This window comes from Aspergillus pseudonomiae (genome assembly GCF_009193645.1).
Source record: "Aspergillus pseudonomiae strain CBS 119388 unplaced genomic scaffold BDV37scaffold_51, whole genome shotgun sequence".
In the NCBI taxonomy this organism is placed as follows: Eukaryota; Fungi; Ascomycota; class Eurotiomycetes; order Eurotiales; family Aspergillaceae; genus Aspergillus; species Aspergillus pseudonomiae.
The window spans coordinates 46,143-70,815 of NW_022476043.1; the positions used below are offsets into that span (position 1 = coordinate 46,143).

A 24,673-nucleotide genomic window follows, 5' to 3' on the forward strand; every position below is an offset into this window, starting at 1 on the left:
GGGGACGTAGTACATTGTGTTAAGGTCAACTTAGACTCACGTCATAGACGGAAGGTTTTGCATTTTTAGCCAGGAATCAACACTCCCTAACCAGCTCCATGCGCCAGTGTCAGTCGGACCCGCCCGAGGTCTATTATATTCGACCGAGTGCTTGACAGAATATCTCACCAGGGAAACCCTCAATACCCCAAGTTTGAATATTTGCCGCCCCTCATTATGATAGACCAGATTGCGGATGTGTCCCTTCCATTGGTACATGCCATTGGTACATGCGTGTCATCGGGACAATTGACCGGAGCCCTTGCTTGCGTAGTCATGGCAGGAATGCCCCCAATCCGCAGTGGGTCAAGACTTTTCGGGCTCGCGGGATCGATTGTAAGAGGTTGGTGCGGGTTATTTTTAAAGTGGGCCTGTTGTTAAATCATCAACAGTCGATGGCTGCGGGGACCCCAAGGTTCTTTGCTAAGGAAGCAAGTTCCGCAATGCTTGTCTAGTATCTGGTGAGGGATCATCCAGCCTTGCTCTTCTCTCCTTTAATGACGTGGTTCCCCACGATGGCAGAATACTACATGTCGTGGGCGATTTCGAGGTTACCGCGGCTAGAGTCTTGTGAGGGGTTGGCAAAACTGTGCAATTGGTGAAGAGGTTATTCATGGTATGATTAATTTCCTGACTGCATTACCAGGTCGACCGAAGGTGGTCAAGAGTGAACCAATGATACAACCTCGTGCGTGTGGCAGCGAGGCTGGTATAGTCTATATCCAGTGGCAAGCGCAAATGGTTGCTTAGCACACGTTGGAAAATGGAGCAATAGAACTCATGATCTCATACAATTGAATTATCGCCAGGCCCACCTCTCTTCTGATACTGTTCTTGGCTTTAATAGGGTTGGCTCCTCGCGGAAGCTTGGTTCCTAGGAACTGGTGAACCTAATTTCGCCAGTCACTGCCTTTATCAGATTAATCCTTCTCCATATGTGCTTTTCAAATCGGCCCTACCGATTCACCCATGGTTCAGAGCAGCTTTTTTGAAAACGTCCAGCACCTATGGCTGCAGCCAATATTGCATCGTATATCGGCCGCGCTACCTGTGATCACAACAACCGTAAAAGTCATGGAGCGACAGAGTTCGGATATGCCTATGCACCTGAGCTATATTACAGGGGCAAGCATCATACTTTTACAATCCAAATTATCAGAGTTTGATTGCGAAGGTCGCGCATGCGTAGAGTATATTCTGCACCTGTTCCAATCGGATTTAACTACAAAACCCCTCCTATCCGGTCGCCCCTCGATATGGTAACCTATCCGGCGTAGTGCGATTATCAGATCGCGGATAATCTTAACTGATAATCTCGAGAGCTTGAAAAAAGTAGTAGTACCCTTTTTGGAAGCAGTACTGGACCAATAATTGCCGGCTAAAGTGCGGTATGCGGGTCTGAAGTCTCGACCTGTCGAGGTTCCACTTCGCTTTAACTTCCACGCACCCAAGGTTGGTTCCATCTGTGCATTTCTATACAACTGCATTAGCAAAAGAGCATACACAATTCGACCCTGTAGCATCCCGCTCTACTGGTACCGTGATGCTATCATGATTCATGACTCGTCTGGTATTGAGATTGACATACGCTCATCCTCCAGAGCTACCATGCGGGGGAAGGGAGGAAGAAGTCTATAAAAGGGTCTAGGACTTCTGCTGAATGAAGGTAGTTTTTCTACTCATCACACAAGATTAATTGACTCCCTCCAACACTTCTTTTCATATTTTCTTCTGATCCTGCAGCCATGGCTACCGACGGATCTCACTTCGACTTCGTGATTGTCGGCGGCGGCACTGCGGGTAACACCGTGGCCGGTCGTCTGGCTGAAAACCCCAATGTCACCGTCTTGATCGTCGAGGCGGGTATTGGGAACCCTGAGGATATCCCTGAGATTATTACTCCTTCCTCTGCCATGGACCTTCGTAACAGCAAGTACGACTGGGCCTATAAAACCACGATGGTGAGGCGCGATGACTACGAACGTATTGAGAAGCCGAATACCCGTGGAAAGACCCTTGGTGGCAGCTCCTCCCTTAACTACTTTACATGGGTTCCAGGCCACAAAGCTACCTTCGATCAATGGGAAGAGTTTGGCGGCAAGGAGTGGACCTGGGATCCCCTTGTTCCATACCTTCGTAAGAGTGCTACCTACCATGATGACCCCAAGCTCTACTCGCCTGAGCTTCAGAAGATTGGTGGTGGCGGCCCTATCCCCATCTCTCACGCTGAGTTGATCGATGAAATGGCGCCCTTCCGTGACAACCTCACCAAGGCTTGGAAGTCCATGGGCCAGCCATTGATTGAAAACATCTATGATGGTGAGATGGACGGTCTCACCCACTGCTGTGACACAATCTACAGAGGCAAGCGGTCTGGCAGTTTCCTGTTTGTCAAGAACAAGCCCAACATCACAATTGTGCCCGAGGTCCATTCTAAACGCCTCATCATCAATGAGGCCGATCGCACCTGCAAGGGTGTAACTGTCATTACCGCCGCTGGTAACGAGCTGAACTTCTACGCGGACCGTGAAGTTATCCTTTCCCAAGGTGTCTTCGAGACCCCTAAGCTTCTTATGCTGAGCGGTATCGGTCCCACCCGTGAACTCTCCAGACACGGTATCAACACCATCGTCGACTCCCGCCACGTCGGCCAGAACCTGATGGACCACCCTGGTGTTCCCTTCGTCCTGCGCGTCAAGGACGGCTTCGGTATGGACGACGTTCTCCTACGCAACGGCCCTAAGAAGGAAGCCGTCGTTGCCGCTTATAACAAGAACTGCTCCGGCCCGGTTGGCTCGGGTCTCCTCGAGCTGGTGGGATTCCCCCGTATCGACAAGTACCTCGAGCAAGATGCCGAATACCGCAAGGCGAAAGCCGCGAACGGAGGCAAGGACCCATTCTCACCCTTGGGCCAACCGCACTTCGAGCTCGACTTTGTGTGCATGTTCGGCACCGCCTTCCAATGGCACTTCCCGACCCCCAAGACAGGCGACCACCTTACCGTGGTCGTTGACCTGGTCCGTCCTGTCTCCGACCCTGGTGAGGTGACGCTCAACAGCGCCGACCCCTTCCAGCAACCGAACATCAACCTGAACTTCTTCGCCAGCGACCTTGACATCATCGCCATGCGCGAGGGTATCAGATTCAGCTACGACCTGCTGCTCAAGGGCGAGGGCTTCAAGGACCTGGTGGAGAGCGAGTACCCATGGGAGATGCCCCTCGACTCCGACAAGGAGATGCACAGAGCCGTTCTTGACCGCTGCCAGACTGCCTTCCACCCAACTGGTACTGCCCGTCTTTCGAAGAATATCGACCAAGGTGTGGTGGACCCCAAGCTCAAGGTCCACGGCATCAAGAAGCTGCGTGTTGCGGACGCTTCGGTTATCCCGATTATCCCTGACTGCCGTATTCAGAACTCTGTCTACGCTGTGGGTGAGAAGTGTGCCGATATGATCAAGGCTGACCACAAGGATCTCTACTAATGATGGAATGAAATGATGTAATGTGCCTCAATGATGTTGTGAAACCTAACTTGACAAAAGTTGGCAGATTGTGTCCACGACTTTCAAGGAATTAGTACATAGTTTAGGTAGTTTATGAAATTATGATTGAAGGCTTATGAAACATTGTCCTCAATGGTAGTGGCCTATAGTGACGACGCCTTTTCTACCCTAGTATTGTGAAGTCGCTTTGCGAGCATCGGAAACATCACCGAGTTAGGACTACAAGGAAAGAGACAACACAACGATAAACTGCACCAGGATGCTATCTAGTCAAATCACGCATGGCGTGAGCCTCATTGTGACCCAGGGCACCCAAAAGTATAAATATCAGATCTGGTAGCCTTCGGACAACATTCGTGGCACGGACCAAGTTTACAAGTCCAATCTGCCCGGGACATCGCAGATGAAATGGAACCACGACAAGACACGCCATAACAAACCCACCCTAACAACACGAGCCTCCACCCCAAATTCTCCGGCGGAACACCAAGCCAGTGCACTGATACCAACCCGCACGACAAGACGACGGAAAAATTAACCCCGCAACCTCGGGGTAACAGTAACCGATGGCGTCTTGGCTCTCCGTATATTACCAAACAATGCTAGATTGAATCCCAGCGCCCAGCGCCGAATCACCACCAATTGGCAAAAATGTTGGGAATCAAGGCATTGTCACTGCTGCTCTACGGCGCAGTCGCGCAGAGCAAATACATCGTGCCCGGGGGCCGTTGGCTCGACACGGATGGCAATCTGGCGAATGCGCATGCCGGATGTATTACCTTTGACGAGGCCACGGGGCGATTCTGGTGGTACGGAGAATACAAGACTGAAGGACAGGAGGAGGGTGGGGGAGTCTCGGTGTATAGCTCTGAGGATTTGGCGACGTGGGAATCGCATGGATTGGCGTTGGGTATGGCTGAGAGTTACTTTGTGTTGAGATGGGGGTGCTGATGATTCTTTTGCATAGAGCCGGTGAAGAACCATTCGTATATTTCGCCGGAGAATGTTATTCAGCGACCCAAGGTTGTGTATAGCGAGGAGGCTGGACAGTACCATGTGAGTGAGTACCTTCGGCTGTTATATGTGTCCGCTAATGTCGTTGCAGATGTTCTGGCATGCGGATAATTCTTCCTATGGATTGTTGCTCCAGGGACTCGCTACGTCGGATACCCCCGCCGGTCCCTATACCTTTGTCAATGTTTCGGCGCCGATGGGCAATTGGTCGCAGGATTATGGGCTCTTCACCGACTATAAGGATGGACGATCGTACGCTCTTTACTCCAACGGTGACAGCAAGGAGGGTCGCGATGTATATCTTACTCGGTACAATGAGGAGGTCTCTGAGCTGGAAGAGGTGGTCTATCGATTTGACAAGTTCGATCTCGAGGCGCCTACCATTATCCAAACGGATGACAGTTATTACGCGCTGATGAGCCATAAGACTGGATACAGACCAAACAGTGAGTGAGGCTCTACTTTTTCAGCGACTGGAGCTAACTAGACAGATGTCGTTGCGTTCCGGGCTGATTCGCTGGAGGGCCCTTGGTCCCAGCCGTTCATGGTGGCGCCGCTTAACACGCGCACATTTAACTCTCAGTCCGGGTATTCATTGAAGATTAAGGGTTCGAAGAAGACTACGTATCTCTACATTGGTGACCAGGTACGGTGTTAACAGTGTTGCCACGCGTGTCTCTGCTAACATAAATAAGTGGGACTCGAACTCGCTTTGGGAGAGTCGTTACATATGGCTACCCATGGAGATTGACGACAAGAAGAAAACGCTAGAGCTGGTTTGGAACGATGTCTACGACCTCAATGTGTACGTTTAGCCATCCTCCACGAGGGTATACAAACTGACACGCCATAGAAAAACCGGAGAATGGAAACCAGTCAAAGGAAAGACCTACTACGGAAAGGATGCAAAGACGTCCGAAAATGCATTCAAGCAGGAGGCAGTGAGTACCATTTCACTCCGCTGGACAGTCCACGCCTAACTCTATAGAACTTCGCGAGCGACAACACCATTTTAACCGGCATCTACGGCAACGACAGCACAGTCACGTTCGAAGGTATTGAAGGCACGGGCAAGCCGCAGTGGGTGTCGTTCTACTACCAGAGTAAGTCCCGTTACTTGTTTCAAAAGAGTCCCACTAACAGCCTTGACTAGACACTGATGATATGGGATTCGGAGACCAACGTAAGCTCTATTCTCGTCTTATGTCTTGATATTGCTAACGACGACTGCAGCTGGTGGATCCCCTGATCGCATCGGAGGGGAATGGCAGCTTCGACGTATCAGCAGCGTCGTTGTCAATGGCGACACTTCCAACGTCCACACACTCTATCAGCGGGATACTCACAAGAGCATCATCCTCTCCACTCCGTTGCAATTGACTCTTGAGAAGGGAAAGAAGAACACTATCACGGTCGGTGGACTGTACAACGGATTTGACTACAAGGGAGCAGACCTGGACCGGATCGTGGTGTATCCTCCGGAGAAATAGACTTTCCTTTGCTCTGTATGTTTGGCAATATAGTGATTAGTATAGATGGGCATGGCTAGTCTCTTCACTCGGTTTAATCTCGTTTGAGAGTCGGGTTCCAGGTGCCAAAACGTCATTGTCCGTCTAGGCCATAAGGTAGAATAGTACAAATTACGAACCCGACATTTTGGGTGATAATGTCTACGTGAATTTTCCATATCGTTGCGATATATCAATATAACTACCAGAACGGCAATGAATATATTGAATCTATCTGTGTGTATATATATATAGTCAACCTCTAGTGATAACAACTGTGTAACTCTAAGAAAAACACGTTCCTTCATTGGCAACCAGTTCAACTGCTCCCAGTACAGATGTAGGAGCAGTATAGGCTAATCGACTGTTCTAGACCATGGCTTTTGGCATGAAAAGCTGGGAAAGAGGAAGCTATCATGCAGAGGCCCTGCACTTGTGCATGAAGGACCCATATTTTGCCGAAAACAGTAAACACTATGCCACAAAACCCTCCAAGTTCGGCTGATCTAGTCCCCATTTTGGCTAGCAAGTTTGCTGGTTGCTTTCCTTAATTGATCTAGTTTCTGCTAACTAGCCTGTTTATCTTGGACATTCCAAAATCGGGGTGTCAGCACGCGCTGGCAATCCCATATGTTTAACCCATGAGGAACCGTACGACACCTCTCGAAGTCTAGTTCAGCAAGGTCAATATACTCCTCGGTTTTAATATCCGTAGGACTTGGAAGTTATTTTCCAGTATCAAGGTCATGTAAAATGAGCTGCCAAAATGGCAATGAAACTGTCAAGCAGACTATGGATACCAACAATAACTCCAGTATATAATCGTCGAAGTATCCAGAACATAAAAAAGTCTAAGCGTTCTCATCAACAGCAACAATCAGAGTCGCCATCCTTGTTATCTCCCATGAAGCAGTCCCCACAGTCACAGTCACAATCACAGTCGCAACAATCAGAGCACCAACTATCATCGTACCGCCTTCCCTGCTCTCCTGGGTGTTTTCTTCAGGCCAATATCCCCCACTGTTACTACGCTCAGATTCACTGCTATACTGGTAGTCCCCCTGGCCATTCTCTTTATCCTCGCTTTCCTCTCTCTCCTCTCTCTGAACCTGCTGTCGCTTCATGGCCTGCAGCTCGTGACCCATCCGGACATTCTGCTGCTGCATCGCGGCATTACTCTTTGCCATTTGCTGCTGCAACTGAGCATTTTGTTATTTGCTTTTGCTGCGCATTGTTCTGGCGATGCTGATAGGCTGCCTGATGTTGCAAAGCTGCAGAATGCTGGTTTATCTGAGCGCTGTTGCGGGCGATTTGGCGGCCTTGGACATTCTGCTGGTTTCTGAGGTAGGCAAGTTGTGGACTGGAGCCATTATGGTGCTGGGCGTGGTTGATTCCCGCGTAGGTGGGCCGGGGCAGGGGGGTGTGGTTGCATGTGCTTGTTAAGGACGGGTTTGTGGCGAGTTTGGGCCATGATTTGAATTCGTTGGGTCTCGATCTCGTACGGAATAATGAATTGTGCTGATAAGATTGAATTCAAGATTGGCAAATAACTTGTGTGTTATCTCCGAAAAAAGTATATATATCAGTAGAATGGTGGAGCAATCCAAATCAACATAAGGATTCCTAATTATATCCCAATTGACAACCTTACTCGGCGATTAATTGCCAATTCAGCATCCCCGAGACTCAGTATTCTAAAGGGACCCCGATAGCATGCCGCTACAATCACCACCATTGGCGTTCGAGCCCCAAAAAGCTATGTGGAAAAACCCAGCACGTTCACTGCTGTTCCTCTCTGCCAGTTCTTAACAAAGCACAATCACAGCCTCACCTCATGATACGAGGATGACAGCCATATCTAGAAGCTCAAATGTAAGACCTAAGAACGGTTTCCTGGCTCAGTGTTTACCCTTTTAGGAAATGAGATTATGCAGGCCCGCACGGCCTTTGCTTGGTACCTTCTAGAGCCCGAAGAACCAGAATTAGCTTAACTAACGTTATTTGCCGGCAGTCTGAGCATGGTAAGCTTAGCCTATCACCACCCGTATAGCTGTTGACATTTGCACGTAATATAATTTGGAACAGGTTGGTGTTTGGTCCCAGTCGTGTGCATGACGGGTTCCTTGTTCAGCTGACCCTTACACACTATACATACTATCATTTCCTCAAGTCGGCCGGCAGGAGTATATTCGAGACTCGGATATCTTTCCGGACTTGGCTATGGTTGCTTCTATCGTTACGAAAAGGTCTAGATGGTCATGTTGTTTGTGACAACCTTGTGATGTTGCCAAATTAGGCTGAGTGCCGTGCTTTTCAACGCCTCGTACGGTTGAGTATTTCTACACGTTTAAATGACGTCTGTCTCCTCTTAAACCTGAAAGGTACTTGTTCGTCCTCGGCGGTTAGCCCTGAAAAATAAAACTCTTTCTTTGCCTATTTAACACCCCAATGTCTAGAACTGAACAACGTCTACCAAGACATTCCAGCACTTGTAGAACAAAATTTCGTCGCTGAAGTGCCCATACAACATCAACCATCTATCGGTGTCAGTATGTGTCTAGAAATACCAGTGATAAAATTCCCAAAAAGCCAAGTAGATACTAATCCCAAGCAGATATCCCAGTTACCCCTCCCCAACACAACCAAGCACGACAAGACGCACCAAAGCCACCAAGATCGTCACAGCATGACCACCGACCCCCCCAACTACACCATCTTCGACGCAATCCTCGACTGGGGCTCCACAAACGCACAACAAATCAGCGAAGCGCACCTCTCCAAAGGCGGCTGGGAAGGCTGGGCGCAAGAAGAGATGCGACTTCTCTTCAACGCCGGCCGGGAGGGCAATTGCTACCAGAACAACGCGCGCCAAGCGGCCGACATCGTCCTGACGCCGTACACATCCGGCGCGGAAGCCTTCGCCCAACCATACGTCGACGAGGAATGCGTGGTGATTGAGCTGAAATGCGAGAGCTATTGGAACGCACAGAAGTTCCGCGGCGAGGTCAAGAAGGATATCCAGAAGGTTAATAGTGGGGTTTTTAAAGACCGGTTGTTGCGGGGCGATTGTAATGTGTATTGTGTTGCGTTGGCGATGACTGATGAAGGGGCATATTATATGGAGAGTTTGGGGTTGGAGTTGTTTAGGGATCTGTGGTTGCGCCGTTTCAAGTTTGGTGGTATGTGCGGCAGTTTGAGCCGGAGGATGTTAGTGAGGAGGAGAATGATGATGATGGATCTGATAATGGGTACCACGGTGAACGGGACGGAAGATGGGGTTGTAATTATGCCTAGCCTATATAGTGCGCTGGAGATAAAGTCTGCGTGCGCTGATAGCAATTGTAGACGAATATCTGCTCCATATCTAGACATTCTTAAGATCATCTTTTGTATCATCTCTTAAACCAACAGTGAATGCAAAATGACAATACACCTTTCGCGCGACGATATATCCCATACCATTCATGGGGCTTCACCAAGAGAACCATCGTGGCTAAGGATAGTCCCACAGCAGTCGCCCAGAATATCCAGAAATCACTGGAAACTGTCAATCCACCCTCCTGTTTGACATCGAAAAAGCTCGTGCTGAAAATAGCGGCGACAGCTGACAAAGGTAGGTATATAACGGTTAACACCGTCATAACTCTGGCATTATAATCGGCGGACTGGGTCAGGCGCTGAGTGGCGCTTTGCAGGTCTTCATTGTTTATCGAAGCATGCATGTCACACTGATCGAGGATATTTTGAATTGAAAAGGCCAGATGGGACAGTTTGGAGTCAACGCAATATGTCCCTGCTACTACTGCTCTGGGAGTATCTGGTGATACTGGAGATGTTGGAAGTTCTTGTAAGGATTTTAATATTTGGGAGCACTCTTGAGCCCTCCGCTTCGTAATCGAGAGTAATTTTAATGGACTCCTGCGGGTAGTTAAGATCCGGGAACTATGGCCGGCAACGGCACCTGGTAGCTGGTTTACCATATGTTCGATCAAGACAGTTGGTAGGAGCAAGGGGTGCCATGCGACGCACCTCAAGGAGGCGAGTCGTCCGGCCAGGACACCGATGGTGGTCGCATTGCTCAGACGAACCACAGTAGCAGTGACATTGTGGTTCGGATCGTATTCCATTGTGAGGTAAACCTGGGCATATTTGACATATAGAATTATGGCGACCTTCCCGCTATTAAGAACATATTTGATGAAAAACGATCCATTGGGGCATTGCAAAGGATCCCTGGGCAAATTATGGACAGCCCTAATCTCATCAAATACCTCAGGCGAGAATGGGAGGTGCAGTGCAAGGTCAACCCCGCCAAGACTATCATCAGTAGGATGTTATTCAACATGAAGTTAGTGCAAAGGACTTGTGAATCTTACAGGATCCGAATGGAATTCTCTTGCTGTGGATGTTCACGACCTTGTATCCAGGTTCCGGGCATGTTTCCTGCGGCTGTTTGCTCGAGAGGGGATGTTGCTGATCCTTGAAAACATACGGTGTAGGAATACTGTGGAGATGTTGGGTTTCCACGAATCTGGTCGCTCATCTGGAGTGTCATGGCAGACGTGATTGTGTGCATGGATACTTTTGCACAGGTAGTGTTGAGTGTTTGATGTTGGACTCTAGCCCCGCATATATTATAATTTCCTTCCTCTTTTTTCTTTTTTCTGCTTATCAGCCTTGCATCGCCTCAATGTGTTGGCGTACCGAGCAGAAATCCGTCGTTAATTCGTTGGCCAGAAACGCCTCAAGAGGCTTAGCCATTGCCAAGTGTATTGCAATCTGGTGACTGCGATATTGGTTCGACAACTTGTTTACATAGCTATCATTGTAATCTTGTATATGCCCTTTTCTATCATATACATAACTTAAGAAAAGAAGTTCGCCGGTAAACTAGATGTTTATTCTTGAATAAAGTACATAGATGAATTTAATCATGGTAGTAATATTGCAAGAGTAACTAAACTAAAAGACTCACCACTATGACCGAACCCTAGTTATACTATGAAAAGATTCTCTACAGATATATATCAAAACTCATCGTCTTCTACAAACTTTCCTAATTTTTAATAGTCGTGAATGTAATTATCTTTGCTATTATATTACACTAGTAGATGAATACGATACATGTACCTCCAAGCAACAGAGCATAACATATTTCCAAGATAGAGAGTTGAGACTGGGAAATGATTGAAAACAGTAGACTTGCATACTAAGGCCTTTACATCAGGCAAGATTAACGATTTTGACAAATTTACCTTATCACCAGCTAACCACCGTCACAAGTAGTACGCAGGATGGACTTCTGCACTGTACAAGCATAGCCTTTCTAACACTGAACGGACCCATCTGCTAGAGCCCAGACAGGACCCGAAACAGCGTCTGGGTCAGGGGTGGTATTAAGATTCTGATCCTTAAAGGCTTGTGGAACAAGGCCACCCATTTGGGGATTATTTTCTGGACTCAATAACTGAATGTTCGTAGACTTGTCGACATTGAAGTCTAGGTTTGTTTTGGGTGGAAGGTTGAAGTTCGAATACAACGTGCAGGTGCGATGGCCCGATTTAACAGACTCTGGAGTTGAGAACTTCCAAACATAATTGGCACACGAATCGAGTCGTTTCAAGCATTCCTGGATGCAATCACATTCGTTTTTGACATGGGGAAATTTGAGATCGACTTCAGTAGTAACACCGGTCACGTCAAATCCTCGGGTATATCGAATACAGCCGTTGTTAACGGTTTTCAGGCCCGGGCAGATCAGGGCTTGACTGGATCCCTGCTGATCGTGGACAGAGGCCGGATTTGCAGATGCAACTCCCACTAGAAGAGAGACAAGGAAGCTGGTAATGTATGTCATGTTCGGAGAATACAGCGAATACAATTGAAGGCATTAGAAGGTAAAACGGAAATGCAAAAGATCCCCGCAACCTATATAGGACGCGCGGAGCGTGGTCCATCGACTGCTTCGCCACTTCCCAAATAGCGTTTTGTGTTCCAGATGAACTGCTTCACCACCCAACCAGGAGGGAGAGCGGGAACAGGTGAAGAGGGCATTTTGACTTTGCGTAGTGCGAAAGCACCTAAAGTTTAACACAAGCTTTCTTGTAAAGCTTGGCCAGACTGATCCATATCTTAAAGCACAGTAACGTGCTTCAATCCACATACGAGACCCATGGCACGAATCCTTTCTGTGACAGACATGTTATCTCAAACTTAGAGAGTGTAATTGTTTGGGCGGTCAATGAGGCTGGAGAGTTGGTCTTAAAATACGTGCTTAAAATTCATATCTCACAGTTTTCAAATACATGGTCGATGAGATTATATGACGACCCGTGCCACGGTGGGGTAGCCGATGGCCGGTCTAGGCTTGCTCGCCGTCTGATATATGGAGTGTAAGGTGCCTATTGAAGGTGTAGCATGGATCAGCTGAGCATACGGTGTACGCCGCTCGGAGTCCTAGCCGATGATTTTCGTTGGATATCACTCTATTTATAAACATGTGGCAATTGGAACCATTTGTGAAACGATCCAGCACGTCATACCGCCAAAAATACAAGTTTGGGAAGTAGTCACTTAATCAATCGCGCAAGAGCGACTGATCTACTCTATAAAATTGAGTTACTAGGTCGACTGGCCATTGGTGACATAGTTATGTGGTATTGGATATTTACGATCCACGTCCGCTATCAGTATCAAATAGCAAGCTTTGGGCACTGCCAGGTCAATTCACAAGTCAACCAGGGGATCCTTGATTTGGATTTCAAGGCACGGAGAAAGTAGATTGATTATCAAAGCCATGACTTGCAAATAAGGGCGATAAATGGCTCCGTCCAACACATTACCTACCTTCTCATCGTCATCTTGTATGTGGCGGGCTTAAATTCCGGGACTTCTGAACCTAGCTGTAACCTCAAATGACTTCATATCTGGCCACCGATGAACATATCCATGGGGAAGGTGTCTCCAGAGGCAACATATAAGAAGCGGTTGCACAGGTGTTGAACACTCCACGCAAGAAGCCCAAAAGGGACATAGCAATCTATTTTCAGGAACCATAATACCCACCTCGAAGATTCTTTGACGCTATTATGTACGTTAATATAGCTTCTGCCACTCTTATAATATCTGTCTGCGCTGCTGCTGTGGCTGCTACAGCAGCCCACGGGCCCAAACCCAAACTATGTGGTACGTACACCACAGGCGAGCTCTGCACTACAAATTCGGCCTGTGAGTTTATCTGCGCAAACTGGTGTGCATATCATTGCAGTGGCTCTGCAACTTCTCCATATACATTCAAGTGCCAAAAGGGCTATTGCGAATGCACCTGTTACACATAAACGAGAACCGGTATGCAGATAATCCTGCGTCTCAGGAACATCCGGACAGACGATCTGCAAAAGTGTGCTTGCGTTCGTTAAACGACCATTATGCTGTTACATATTTCTTTTTCCAGGATAAGTTGAGACTGTCCCGCACTATGATTGAGACATGTGATGTAACCAAGGCATATCTTTGCAGTTAGGGCACCGAGCTCTTGTTCATTAGCAGGCGTTACAAATGCTCGCGCACATTCTCTCTAGGTCTCTTTAGGGATCAATTTGGTGCTTAAGCTGATTTCCTATTTTTGACCACATCACATTGCACTATCCTTGTTCAAGACTATTTCTCTTATAAAGCGTAGCTTCGAGAGCACCAGGATTCTAGGCCTGGAAAGTCGATGGCTATGCAGGAAGGGCGAATATGAGTTTCGTGTAAGATCCAGTATTATACTCGACAGCAACGTTCTTGAAAATCGGACGGATGCTATTCTTAGAAACAGGATTATTTGTCCATAGTATGATATTAGTTGATCGATTCTCCCGAAGTATTATCGCAGTTGAAGAATGACTTGGAATTTTCAAGTTCATAGTACAGATTCTTATAAGTATGATAGACGGTAAATTGCGTGAGATTTGAACTTGAATTACTGTGGTAGAACTACCACAATGACGCGAATCAGAGGATGGCTACTCTGTCGAATGATCTTTAAGGCATAATCATGTAGTCCGGCTGAGAGGGCAACACTGGCGGGAATACCACGGAATCAAGTGCCTATATAGACCTGTGTGAGGTTTCTTCAGGGCTGTGGCAAATGCTGACATCGCTAGCATATCATAGTTTAGCGAGAAGGGACAACCATCCCCCACTATCCCCTTTGACAAGCTTATCCTCCCAATAGTTAGGGTTGAATGTCAATTCGCTCAAGGGCTTAAGACGCTAGACTCGGTGAAACAAATCCTTATAGACTTTACCGTCAAATGATCCGAGCGCACTTGGCAGAGTTGCATCAGCATGGTCCAACTGGGCAACATTAGAGTGGCTAGTCTTATCTGTCTAGAAAATAATCAGGAATTTTCCATCCATCAACCAGGCCGACAGCATAAGGCTCACTCCGAGCCATGAGCTGTCGCACACGGTTTGGTAGCTCATCGAGATCGTGTTGCGAAACCGCCCCGGAACGGAATACTACCTGGCTACTAGTTGACCAGCTGAGCGTGTCATGGGCGTTTCTTACAGTCGTAGGCCTGCGTTTCCATGTGAAAGAAAGCAAATAGAAGGTACAGATCACGCAGTGTGTCCTTCGCAGGTTGGGGCAGTGATGGATGGTTTTCCAGGGTATCATGGAATATTTTGACTAGGAGTGTAAGGGACTGGGCTAGATTTGGTCCATCAGCTGAATCATTGCATAGAGTATCGTATCTGTGAGCAACTGTGATCAAGTCCTAGTGCTACTACGACAAGATGCTGTACAGAAATATTTCAAAACTCATCGTTTTCTACAAACTTTCCAAATTCCTAATGGTCATGAATGTGATTATCCTGGCTCTCACATCGCACTAGCACACTAACACGATACATGTCCCATGTACTTCCAACCAACAGAGCAAAATATTGTCTCTTAGATAGATATTTGAGACTGAGAAACCATATGAAATGGGCGCATTGCCATACTAAGGCCGTTTTATCAGCCGTCTTGTAAAAGTAAACACCCTAGGCTGAAGGGGATGATTTATTTGAGTTGTCTATCCATTCTTTGATCGTCATGACCTTCTTGGTGTCTTGGATATACGCAGTATTGCGGAAAGTATCGACTAGAAAAGACAGACGTTAGTATGAACTCTACGCCAAGTAGGCATCCTCCGCTTACCCTTTGCTTGCATCTCCTTCCAACCCGTCACAACGTTATTGAGTTTGGCTCGCTCCAAAGCGACGCCGCGAATAGTCTGCCCGAGGTCAATCTGGTTTGAAATAGAGTCCAAGTGGTCGCTCATTTGCTGCCAAACCGTGATGAGTGAGCCTAAGATCTCGATGGCAGGCCCGATCAGGTCGATGATCGTTTGCAGGTCGGCCTGCAGAATCATGGAGTTAGTAGTTTGAAAATGCAGCAAGGGAGAGGTTCTGATTTACCTTCATACGGGTGAGGTCGCCATCGATGGCCACGTCGGCCTTGAGAATTTCCTCGTCTTTTTTGATGAGGCCCTCGATTCTTTCAATAGCTTTCCGCATCGCAACCGCCTTGCTACCGTAAATTGATGCTGTGGTAATGGCAGCAATGAAGCCGAAGATTGTACTGGCCGTCATTCAGTACTGTATGATTAACAACCAAGGGATACTCACCACCATGCATACGCAGGGGTTGTAGAAGCCACAATGACATCTGCCAGTGAAAGTGAGCAACTGTCGGCAATACAGGGATATTGGCGACCTACCGTGTTTGTACTCTTCCTGTGCCGCCCTCAAGTCATTCTGTGCCTTTTTAATTTCATCTCGTATCTTTGTAATCGCACCGTTCTTGTCAGTGAGCATTTTCTGTACTTTCCCGGCTTCGCTGTCGAGGTCCTGCTGGTTTGTAGAGCATTTGCCTTTAAAGGCGTTGAGAGCATCGCGCATCTTGGTGCTCTGATCACTCAAATCCTTCAGTTTCTCCTTGAACTCCTCCACGTAGTCCTTCACATCACTGGCCTTCTGGTCAATTTGCTTCTTGTCTGCATTGCTCTTCTTGAGATCATTATAATCCCCGATCAACTTCAGTAGCTGAACATAGAAGGCGCCATCTATGTTGCCTTTGCCGCAAGCCTCCTCACAGTAATCCGAGATACGGGCCGCCAGGGTGACCATGTCTGGCCAGGTCTTCTGGCTGAATCCAGTACATTCGGTGTTGATCTGTTTTGAATCCAATGTTAGAAGAATTGGCGCCGCATGACAGTATATCTGGGGGATTACTTTTGAGTAAGTAACAAGAACATTGGACATCGCTTCCTTTACATCGGAAGGGATTGCGGTCTCCTCAATTTGCATCCGGTTACAGTAGTTCTTTGTTGTAGTCGGCAGCAAAGCGCCGGCGTAGACGTACTGCATGAGCGACACCATCTTGGGATGAGAGAGGACAAAGACATCCTGGCTCTTGGGCTGGTCGTTGGGGGTTCCGTTGACTTTGACGATTAGATTCAGATCGGGAAGCCATTTCTTGAGGTCGGGATCTTCGGTGGCAGTCATGGTAGTCATTGTGACTGATGGATTGGATTTGTTTCGAGGAGAGCGGATGAGGGCTAGCAGAAGAATATGCTGTTTGTTGTTGGAAGTTGAAATCGGCTGTAGGTTGGTGCTCTATATAAGGGTATCCCCAATGACCATTACTGGTAGGATCAAGTCCACATGCCTGGCAGCTGCCTTGATTCTGATCAGCCCCAATATCGCAAAGGTCTATAGGCTATGCCCGATAAGAATCACCCCGAACGTCTCCGAATGTTGAGCGAGATAATCTCTCTATGTTATCCGTGGTGATACTTGATTGGAGAGATTGAAAATCGACTCCCATACAGTCCCAACCGTCTAATGCAGCTTTCAGCTCTCCTCTCAGGAATGACGTAGAGTGGAATTTTGTCCCCAAGTGACGACGCCACCCGTACGATGTTGCTCAACCCATATCGCTTGGTTGCGTCTCATGGTTGGCGCTCGAATTACGTACTTCGGACAGTCGTGCATAGTGTGGCTTCATCACTTATGCAGCCGTGCGTGGAATATCACAGACGCATGAAGGGATCATATTATCACTCCACCGCAACCTGCATATCTCTCATGCCAGTATGATAAAGATGCATTTCCATTATTAACAGCTATCAGTCACATGGCTAATGCATGCATCGCTAACAGCAGGAGGCCTGACGTGGCCATGCAAGAATACCACGCAGGAGCTGCGCAGCTTAGCTCCTACAGTCAAGCAGCCAAAGCCCCCCCTTGCCCCTCACTTTCACGGCCATTTATTTCCGTTGTAAGTTGTACAGCCCGAGTGCTTGTAGCTCTCTTTTCTCTATTCGCGAAACGTTTTCCAAAAACCGTCGTCTCTCCATACCAATCACAAAGCCAAACCATCATGGCCCAACTCTGTGCCCCTGCAACCAACAAGATCAACCTGTTCAGTCTGGACAGTGTCGACTTTAACCCTGGTCTGTGGTTCGCGACTTTTGCAGTCACTCGGCATTTGCGATACCGGACATTGATCAATGCATATGGTATGAACAACGTAAGCGATCATTCCCCGAACGGCTTCATCTTGAAATATCCTGAACGCTATCTAGTACGACCACAGCGGGACTCCAGGTGTATTCGCTCTTCATGTGCGGGTGAGTCAGGGTTTCCTCTACCAAATGATTGGTGACTGACCGTTCGATAGGTTGTCCCTTTGGGCGCGGGAATTTTGGTCAGGTCATTGTTCAGCACAACCGGGCGGATTAGCTAACAGTCTTGAATAGTCGGATTTCCAGCGAATGGGCCAAAGCTGTGACGATACGATCAAGCTGGCTGATTCCGCTGCGCAGGTATACGGTGAGCGCTGTCGATCTCCGAAATGACCGTAGCTGACTAGCAAATCAGATGATATCTTCGGGAAGATTTCCACTTATAAGAAAAACAAGGAAACAGATCATGCCCAGTTTTACAAAGAGAATGCAGAGAACGCGATCAAGGCACAGCAGCATCGTATTCAACAGGCTGCTGTTCTCTTCCAGACCACATCCGAAGGCCTGGGCTACGCGCTCGCAGACATCCCAGAGCTGAAGCCCTTGACTGATTACTGGTGCACGTGGTACCAGACTGAAGCAAGGAAGGATATCCAGAACGAGGGCGTCAAAAGGCTGTTGGTATGTGGCGTTCCTGTGGGTCCTTGGGTTTGGATTGTAACACTCGTGCAGGGAGACACTACCACACTGAGGAAATCATTGGACACCGCTGAGCCTAGCTTGCAAGCGATGAAAGGTGGCCGCAAATGGCAATCCGAACTGTTCTGCTTCCTGCTGACATGCTTCAGGCTATGCGATTGCAGTCATGCAGGATTTCCAAGTTACTCACGACTGGGTCAAGGTCGAACATCTTGACAAGTCAGACGAATACTTGGCACAGCTCCACAAGAGCGTTCTCGCTCGTTGGGACGGCCGCAAACAGGATGGTAAGACTGCCAGAAATTTTCAGAGCGTGCCTGCTGATCGTCCAACAGCCCAGAATTTCAAGGACACTGTCTTTGCGTACTGGAACCCACGAGCCCAAGAGGCCCTGAATGGCTCGTACGCTGAACGAACTGCGCATGACAATCCCGGCCCGAAATAGATAGGTTTTACTTTCGTACGATGATCTGCGGTTGCTGTTTGTAGTTCTGCAGAAATGCACTGCCTTGAAAAACCAACTCTGCCAGTCCAATCTGTACACGTCCTGCCCCACTGCACCCTTAGCTTTTCCCCGCTTAAGACAGCCACTCGTATCCCTTGCCATACATAAATTTCAGCGGGATTCCCGACCCGGACGGGCCGCAGTTGCAGGGTTGCTGGTACCCACCACTAGTCAATCCAACAGTAATTAAATCAAAATATATGGTTGTAAACTGATATTTGACCAGTCAACAACAATGGGCTTGATCACATTATCCCTGTAATCTATTCTGTTGAACGGTAATATACCGAATCACCATACGAACACCCCGCAGCTACATGCATGTATGCACCAATACTAGTCTGGATGAACACGTCTCAGCTCAGCTCAGCCATGTGCCGAGATAAATCCCTCACATCCATTTCCAGCGGGAAAAGGCAACCTGCCGATCTAATCTGTAGCTTTGCTCCGGGGTTGAAGCGAAAGATATTGACGGATAATTTGAGAACTGATTGGGGCATGATTCTCTCCCACGATATCAGCCCGTCAGCTGAGCAGCCCAAACACCTACACCTGGGAGGCTCGTCTTAGCCACGGTATTATAAAGTTCACCTGTATAGGAAAGGTTCATTGCAACATACCCAGAGTCGAAATGAATAACCCTTTCCCGCAAAGCCCAAAGTCGCCCGCCGAATGGGAAAAGTATGCGACTTCCCCCCAGATCAGTGGAATTCCATTGAAGGCTGAAGGGGCCATACCAACCAAGCCGGGCGACGTAAGTAATCAATGCCACCCGCGGAGCAAAGCCACTGACTCTTCCGATACAGAACGCATTCATGCGAGATGTCTACATCGATGTGGCCAAGGTCATCGCAGCTGAGCCCTTTCAAGTCACAGCCGCGGCAGATGTTCTTGGCTTCCACCCCGACACCACCGTCGACCTGTCAAAGGCCGCGGGTGGTATACAGCTGTATGGCAGGGTATTAACCGCGGATTCTCCGGTTAACATCAAATTGCAAACAAAGAATGTGGCTGCAGGCTCGTTCACTATCTACGGCACCACTCTGGACCAAAAGTTCACCTACTCGGTCGACGGAGTTGACGATGTTGATGAAAAGGTTCAGAACACCCTTGGCCTTGGCCCGGGTACAGGTAATATTGGATTGGACATAGTAATCGACAAGTCAAAAAAGCCAGCAGTCACCACAACGTGGATAAAGGATTATAGCCTTTGCTGGGACAATTATAGGCTGGTGGACACCCTGGCCACCCAACTGCGCATTGCGTCCATCCTATTCTGGAGCCATCCAGATCTCGCCCTTGAATTGACCGTTTACGTGGCTCTCTGTACAGGGAGCAGTGATAAGTATGACGGAAGCACCAACCTTCAGGCCGTGAGTCTGGGTCAACAGCTGGCCATCCAGAAGCTCCTTGGGCCAACGGGGAACTACGTCCCCGTCCTGGCCGTGGACAAATATATCGACTCCCAGACTCTTCTATTAAATACAGGGGAAGCCTTTCAAACACAGTATCAAAGATTCCAGGATCGGAATAATGATCTGCGAGACCGGCACGCCGCCTGGACGGAAATGGCAAGCAAAGCGGGAGACCAGCTCACAAATGCAAAACAGCTCCGAGACGAAGCGGAAACAAAGTATAAACATGTCCTCGACATTGTTGGTTCTTGCGAAGCCATGATGAAGCAGGATGAAGATCACATCAAGAATCTGGGAGATGCATACAAGAAGGGGCTGGATGCTTGGCAGCAAAAACCAAAGAAATGGGCCATCTTCAAGATTCTCGGCGCCATCGCCGGTATGCAACTCTAGTCCATTTCCTACATCACTAACTAACTGAGCTCTTCAGACTTTGGTTTGTCCATCGGCATGCTATTGCTGGGCAGCTCAGGGGGCAGTGGCCCAGTCAGCAAAGCCATCAACGCAGCCGAGAAGGTCGAACAAAGCGGCGAGGCCGCAAAGTCCCTACTCAGGTCTGACGTTCTCAAGAAAATAGCTAAGGGTGCATCGACAGTATACAAGCTGTATCCAAACATCTCCAAGGCAATTAAAAATCTCCAGGAGCTCGAGAAGAATCCAGATGCAGACGTCAGGCCGATCCAAGAGGTCCAGGGTGATGCCGCCGATGCAGACGCGCTTCTGTCCATTGCTGAATGGGATAAATGGATAGAAGATGCCAACAATGGGTTAGCTTTGGCTGTGAGTGAGAAGGTAGATGGCGCAGCGGCTTTCCAATCGGGGCTTCGAAAGCACTCCATCAATGGAAAGCTGTTGGCGCAGGCCAAGGCAGAGGCCATCAAGTCTGCACAGGAATATATCCATGCATATATGGGGGTAGTCCTAAATCAGAAAGACTTCAAGAGACTTACAGAATTGGAGACAGAGTTTAGAAAGAACCAGAAGTTGACGGAAGAGGTAGAGGTCCGGTTGTATGACCGGTACATGGCCGCTCGAACTAGCATCCTCATCCAGATGCGCAATGTCGCGTGGGCCTACAAATTTGCCGTGTTGGATAACGACCCGATCCAAATCGATCCAGTGAAGAATGTGCAGGATTACCGAAAGGACCTCTCTGACTTGGTTATGAAATTGCAAAGGTTCAAAGAGCAGTACCCAGGTGGCCCCTCGCGTAAGTCCGGCTGATCCAAGAGGTTAAAGCTTGCTGACATAGGACTATACAGGATTTGACACGAAGATCATATCATCCCAGAATGTGAGCTTATTAGTCTCCCTCCTCCTGTTTCCTTAATTCAACACCACTGACTTCTCCAGCTGCCGGCCCCATACAACGCCCAAATCGTTGAGCAGCTCAAAGCCTCGCATAAAAGCACTTTCACGTTTATCCCCAAGGTCCCGAAGACACACGATCACAGTCCCGCTGGTCCATTCTACGACGGGTCTCACTTTCGCATCAACAGGTTGGAGATCACACTAGTTGGTGCGAAATCTAATGTCACAGATCAGAACGAGCCGGATTTTGCCTTCAAGATATCTACATCCGGGGTATACAATGATATATTTAAATCAGACATCTTCAACTTTGTCGGCCCTGTGTTCTCCCGCGAGTACTCGTATAATATTGTCGACGGAAAGCCTGTCACGGATACAGCATTCACCATCAATACAAATGAGTACAGCGCACCACCACCATTTACGAGCTGGACAATCGAGATAACGAATCCGGGGTCACTGGATCTTTCTGGTCTCACTTCCATGGGCCTTAAGTGGCATGGTGAGAAGTACAATGAGGAATTCTTGGGGTAATGAATGGCTTTTTACGGGGTCCTGCTTTTAGTGGATATAGTTGCGAGACTTTAGGCTGAATTTTGGGCCTCACGAGAATATCAGCTGCTTGCTTTTCAAAGCAAAGAATGCCCTTAAATGTAGCTCTGAGCCGGTCTCTCAGTATAGCGTCAGACAGGGGTCGCACGTGTATTGAGCCAATGCTCATTTAATTGAGAGTAATTCCAGTCAAGAGTTGGATGAAAATTCTGTCTCGATTCTCGAATTTGTTCAAGCGACGCTGTAAAATATTATTCCCAATCGTTTTGGTCATCATTCGGAAATTGATACTTTGGATCGCAAAATATATGCTCCTCTTTCAGCTACACGAGATCTCCATGGTCGGACCTGCAAGCATCTTCTAATATTCGGAACAACATGTCAGTGGGCGCTAGAGTAATTTCATTGATCCTGATCGAATGTACGGTTGGAACTCGCACAAGGACGATATTCCCCTGTCCTGACCTACATCTGTATATGCCCAGCAGTAAGATTGAACGGATGTTTCCAAGCAGAATAATATATATAAATGCTTAATTTAATAATACGCTTCTATCTTGAGTATCCATGATAATGCTCCATTTCTACTCCGCCAGACATGTTTCAATGACACATTGTTGATCCCCCGGAGCTGACCAGACCTGAACAAGCTTGAGAGGTGGTTCCACCGAGGCCAACAGCTCATTCCACTGTGTCTGAGTACGCTCCATCCCGTTAGTGAAGAACAGCATCAGCATATCCATGTTACTCCTCATCATTGACTCATTCACATCGGAAAGGATCATTTCATTGATGAGAAGACGGGAATGAGGCTGCATAACCTTCGCAATATTGGAAAGGATTTTTCGCGAGGCGATATCGTCCCAGTCGTGAAGGATCGATTTGAGGTAGTATATATCGGCCCCTACATCAATTTTAGCACTTTAATATAAAGAACGCTCATTATGCGAGCTATTGCTTCTCTTTCAGTGTTTGCGTTGAAGACCTACCCTTTGAAGTCTGCTCTGTAAAGAAGTCATGCGAAGTTGGCTTAATTCGAGAGTCAAGCTCTCCTGGAATCCCAGCTATAGTCTCCGGGAGGTCTTGCAAGATCAGCTCGCAGTCTAACTCAGGGAATGTATCCGCAAAACGCTGTAGATCAACCCCCTGGTTACCACCCACATCAACAATGATTGGTCTTGTCGACAGTGTGCGTGCGGCTAGCCTCTCCCCAACCGGATATTTCACATGCCACGGGACAGAGAGTGTTTTGTTCCGAGCGGTCATATTGTCGTCAAAGCCTTTTTTCCACTCGGTGTCTTTCGCGAGTGTTTGCCAGATGGTCTCTCCCATCGCGAAGTCGTATGCTGGCGGTGTTTTGCTGATATCAACAGGTCTGTTCTGCCGGAGATACTGCCGAATTCGACTTGCAACGGGGAAGACAATGTCATTGCTGATCGGGGGGGAGTAACGTTAGCACAGGTTTGACCGTAGCAGAACGATACTACAGAGATTGGGGAACACTCTACGAGATAATCATGCCTCCAATGGCACCTGACGTGTTTTGAGCCAAGGTACACCCATTTGCAGTGTAAGTCTGATACCCAGTCTCATTTGCAAAGCCGATGGCCGTTAGCATGCGCATCACCCGAGCTGCGATATATGAAATGCATTAGTCCAAAAGCCCCATCAAAGCGTCTTCTAATAACAGCCCCGATACGTACCAATGAGGACGACATTGTACCCGGAGGCCTTAGACAGGTCCTTGGCAGTCAGACTCTTGCCTTCATTAGCAGCCAAGGTCTGCAGCAGGCCCATCTCATGCGCCACCAGAATGCAAACATTGTTCACTGTCTGTTATGCGAGAGTCATTGTTGTTTGCGATGTGTTCCAAGAACTGGTAAAATAGAAGGGATGCAACATACCTGAAGTCGCTGTTTCATCGTAAATATGTGAGGAGGCACCAGCTCACGACGCACATTTTCCAGGGCATCTTCTAGCCGGATCCAACTCACAGGGTCATCGTTGTTGTACTTCTCAATGACCTGCTGAAGCTCGACGGCGAGGCTTGCCTTGTCTTTCATGGTGGTTAGCGGTCGCTACTTGGTTCGTTCCTCGCTAAGGCGACTGAATTGATGAAGCTTATGGGCTATACTAAGCTGGCGGCCACATCACGCCTCTTAAATACATTTCAATCACAGGGCAAGACTACCAGGCATCATGCCTCGGTAAGGTAGAAAGGCTTCCCTTTTGCCGTACTGTCAAACATCCCCCGCCAACCCCGCCACCAAGTGGAGCCAGAGAGAAACAAAAAGGGGACATCTCTGCCGTGGTGTCAGCGCTAGTGGACCAAGCCCGATCATCCCTGCAAGAGTAGCCACCTTACCCGTCCGCAATTATGATGACATGCATTAACCAAGCCCGCTGGAGTGAAGGCTTGCACACTTCGTGGTCAGGCCACTCTCCTGTAGCAATCCCCTGCCTGATGCACAGATCCCTGTGCAGCACAGCACGAAAGACTTTGGCAAACAATGTAAAACAACTGATTTACAAAATGTAAATGCAACAGAGTACAAACCTGCAGCAGTACACCGTGTGCTTTTGGCCCCAGATCACCTTTACCTTGATGCTGAGGGGCAGGCTCAAAGGT

The 24,673-nt window shown here is 48.1% G+C and overlaps 10 protein-coding genes across 10 annotated transcripts; 5 read left to right on the forward strand and 5 right to left on the reverse strand.

Moving 5' to 3' along the window:
* Positions 1 to 1,784: 1,784 nt before the first annotated feature.
* Positions 1,785 to 3,521, forward strand: BDV37DRAFT_284707 (GMC family oxidoreductase; the record flags this gene model as incomplete). The annotated part of the gene is made up of 1 exon (XM_032087557.1): positions 1,785 to 3,521. The coding sequence occupies one exon, from the start codon at positions 1,785 to 1,787 to the stop codon at positions 3,519 to 3,521; it is 1,737 nt and encodes a 578-aa protein (XP_031939714.1).
* Positions 3,522 to 4,193: 672 nt separating this feature from the next.
* Positions 4,194 to 6,046, forward strand: BDV37DRAFT_295399 (putative beta-glucanase; the record flags this gene model as incomplete). The annotated part of the gene is made up of 9 exons (XM_032089872.1): positions 4,194 to 4,452; positions 4,510 to 4,598; positions 4,648 to 5,002; positions 5,048 to 5,202; positions 5,252 to 5,361; positions 5,410 to 5,497; positions 5,545 to 5,659; positions 5,710 to 5,739; positions 5,790 to 6,046. The coding sequence occupies 9 exons, from the start codon at positions 4,194 to 4,196 to the stop codon at positions 6,044 to 6,046; spliced, it is 1,458 nt and encodes a 485-aa protein (XP_031939715.1).
* Positions 6,047 to 6,915: 869 nt separating this feature from the next.
* Positions 6,916 to 7,230, reverse strand: BDV37DRAFT_284709 (uncharacterized protein; the record flags this gene model as incomplete). The annotated part of the gene is made up of 1 exon (XM_032087558.1): positions 6,916 to 7,230. One exon carries the CDS (start codon positions 7,228 to 7,230, stop codon positions 6,916 to 6,918), a length of 315 nt encoding a protein of 104 aa, XP_031939716.1.
* A 1,520-nt stretch (positions 7,231 to 8,750) lies between these two features.
* BDV37DRAFT_284710 (uncharacterized protein) lies at positions 8,751 to 9,432 on the forward strand (the record flags this gene model as incomplete). Its single annotated transcript, XM_032087559.1, has 2 exons — positions 8,751 to 9,243; positions 9,410 to 9,432. 2 exons carry the CDS (start codon positions 8,751 to 8,753, stop codon positions 9,430 to 9,432), a joined length of 516 nt encoding a protein of 171 aa, XP_031939717.1.
* A 24-nt stretch (positions 9,433 to 9,456) lies between these two features.
* Positions 9,457 to 10,619, reverse strand: BDV37DRAFT_284711 (uncharacterized protein; the record flags this gene model as incomplete). The annotated part of the gene is made up of 2 exons (XM_032087560.1): positions 9,457 to 10,381; positions 10,441 to 10,619. 2 exons carry the CDS (start codon positions 10,617 to 10,619, stop codon positions 9,457 to 9,459), a joined length of 1,104 nt encoding a protein of 367 aa, XP_031939718.1.
* Positions 10,620 to 11,390: 771 nt separating this feature from the next.
* Positions 11,391 to 12,061, reverse strand: BDV37DRAFT_295401 (uncharacterized protein; the record flags this gene model as incomplete). Its single annotated transcript, XM_032089873.1, has 1 exon — positions 11,391 to 12,061. Exon 1 carries the CDS (start codon positions 11,919 to 11,921, stop codon positions 11,391 to 11,393), a length of 531 nt encoding a protein of 176 aa, XP_031939719.1. The 5' UTR covers positions 11,922 to 12,061.
* A 3,033-nt stretch (positions 12,062 to 15,094) lies between these two features.
* BDV37DRAFT_272869 (uncharacterized protein) lies at positions 15,095 to 16,600 on the reverse strand (the record flags this gene model as incomplete). Its single annotated transcript, XM_032084962.1, has 6 exons — positions 15,095 to 15,195; positions 15,252 to 15,453; positions 15,512 to 15,674; positions 15,722 to 15,761; positions 15,814 to 16,267; positions 16,328 to 16,600. 6 exons carry the CDS (start codon positions 16,598 to 16,600, stop codon positions 15,095 to 15,097), a joined length of 1,233 nt encoding a protein of 410 aa, XP_031939720.1.
* Positions 16,601 to 17,395: 795 nt separating this feature from the next.
* Positions 17,396 to 18,706, forward strand: BDV37DRAFT_295406 (uncharacterized protein; the record flags this gene model as incomplete). Its single annotated transcript, XM_032089874.1, has 8 exons — positions 17,396 to 17,627; positions 17,683 to 17,727; positions 17,778 to 17,804; positions 17,857 to 17,929; positions 17,978 to 18,243; positions 18,295 to 18,358; positions 18,411 to 18,548; positions 18,597 to 18,706. The coding sequence occupies exons 1-8, from the start codon at positions 17,478 to 17,480 to the stop codon at positions 18,704 to 18,706; spliced, it is 873 nt and encodes a 290-aa protein (XP_031939721.1). The 5' UTR covers positions 17,396 to 17,477.
* A 691-nt stretch (positions 18,707 to 19,397) lies between these two features.
* On the forward strand, positions 19,398 to 22,103 carry BDV37DRAFT_295409 (uncharacterized protein; the record flags this gene model as incomplete). Its single annotated transcript, XM_032089875.1, has 5 exons — positions 19,398 to 19,520; positions 19,573 to 20,560; positions 20,612 to 21,391; positions 21,444 to 21,475; positions 21,535 to 22,103. The coding sequence occupies 5 exons, from the start codon at positions 19,398 to 19,400 to the stop codon at positions 22,024 to 22,026; spliced, it is 2,415 nt and encodes an 804-aa protein (XP_031939722.1). The 3' UTR covers positions 22,027 to 22,103.
* Positions 22,104 to 22,575: 472 nt separating this feature from the next.
* Positions 22,576 to 24,251, reverse strand: BDV37DRAFT_252519 (O-methyltransferase-domain-containing protein). Its single transcript, XM_032082434.1, has 5 exons — positions 23,949 to 24,251; positions 23,748 to 23,877; positions 23,553 to 23,676; positions 23,034 to 23,476; positions 22,576 to 22,948 (listed from the first exon to the last, which is right to left on the reverse strand). Exons 1-5 carry the CDS (start codon positions 24,105 to 24,107, stop codon positions 22,629 to 22,631), a joined length of 1,176 nt encoding a protein of 391 aa, XP_031939723.1. The 5' UTR covers positions 24,108 to 24,251; the 3' UTR covers positions 22,576 to 22,628.
* Between the last annotated feature and the right edge of the window lie 422 nt (positions 24,252 to 24,673).

What these genes read in the sequence shown, in the direction of transcription:
- BDV37DRAFT_252519 (XM_032082434.1), bottom strand. Translation starts at nt 24,107, where the DNA reads ATGAAAGACAAGGCAAGCCTCGCCGTCGAGCTTCAGCAGGTCATTGAG. An exon ending in CGATGAAACAGCGACTTCAG is followed by an intron (nt 23,878 to 23,948) that starts GTATGTTGCATC and finishes CTCGCATAACAG; the next exon opens with ACAGTGAACAATGTTTGCAT. An exon ending in TACAGAGCAGACTTCAAAGG is followed by an intron (nt 22,949 to 23,033) that starts GTAGGTCTTCAA and finishes AAATTGATGTAG; the next exon opens with GGGCCGATATATACTACCTC.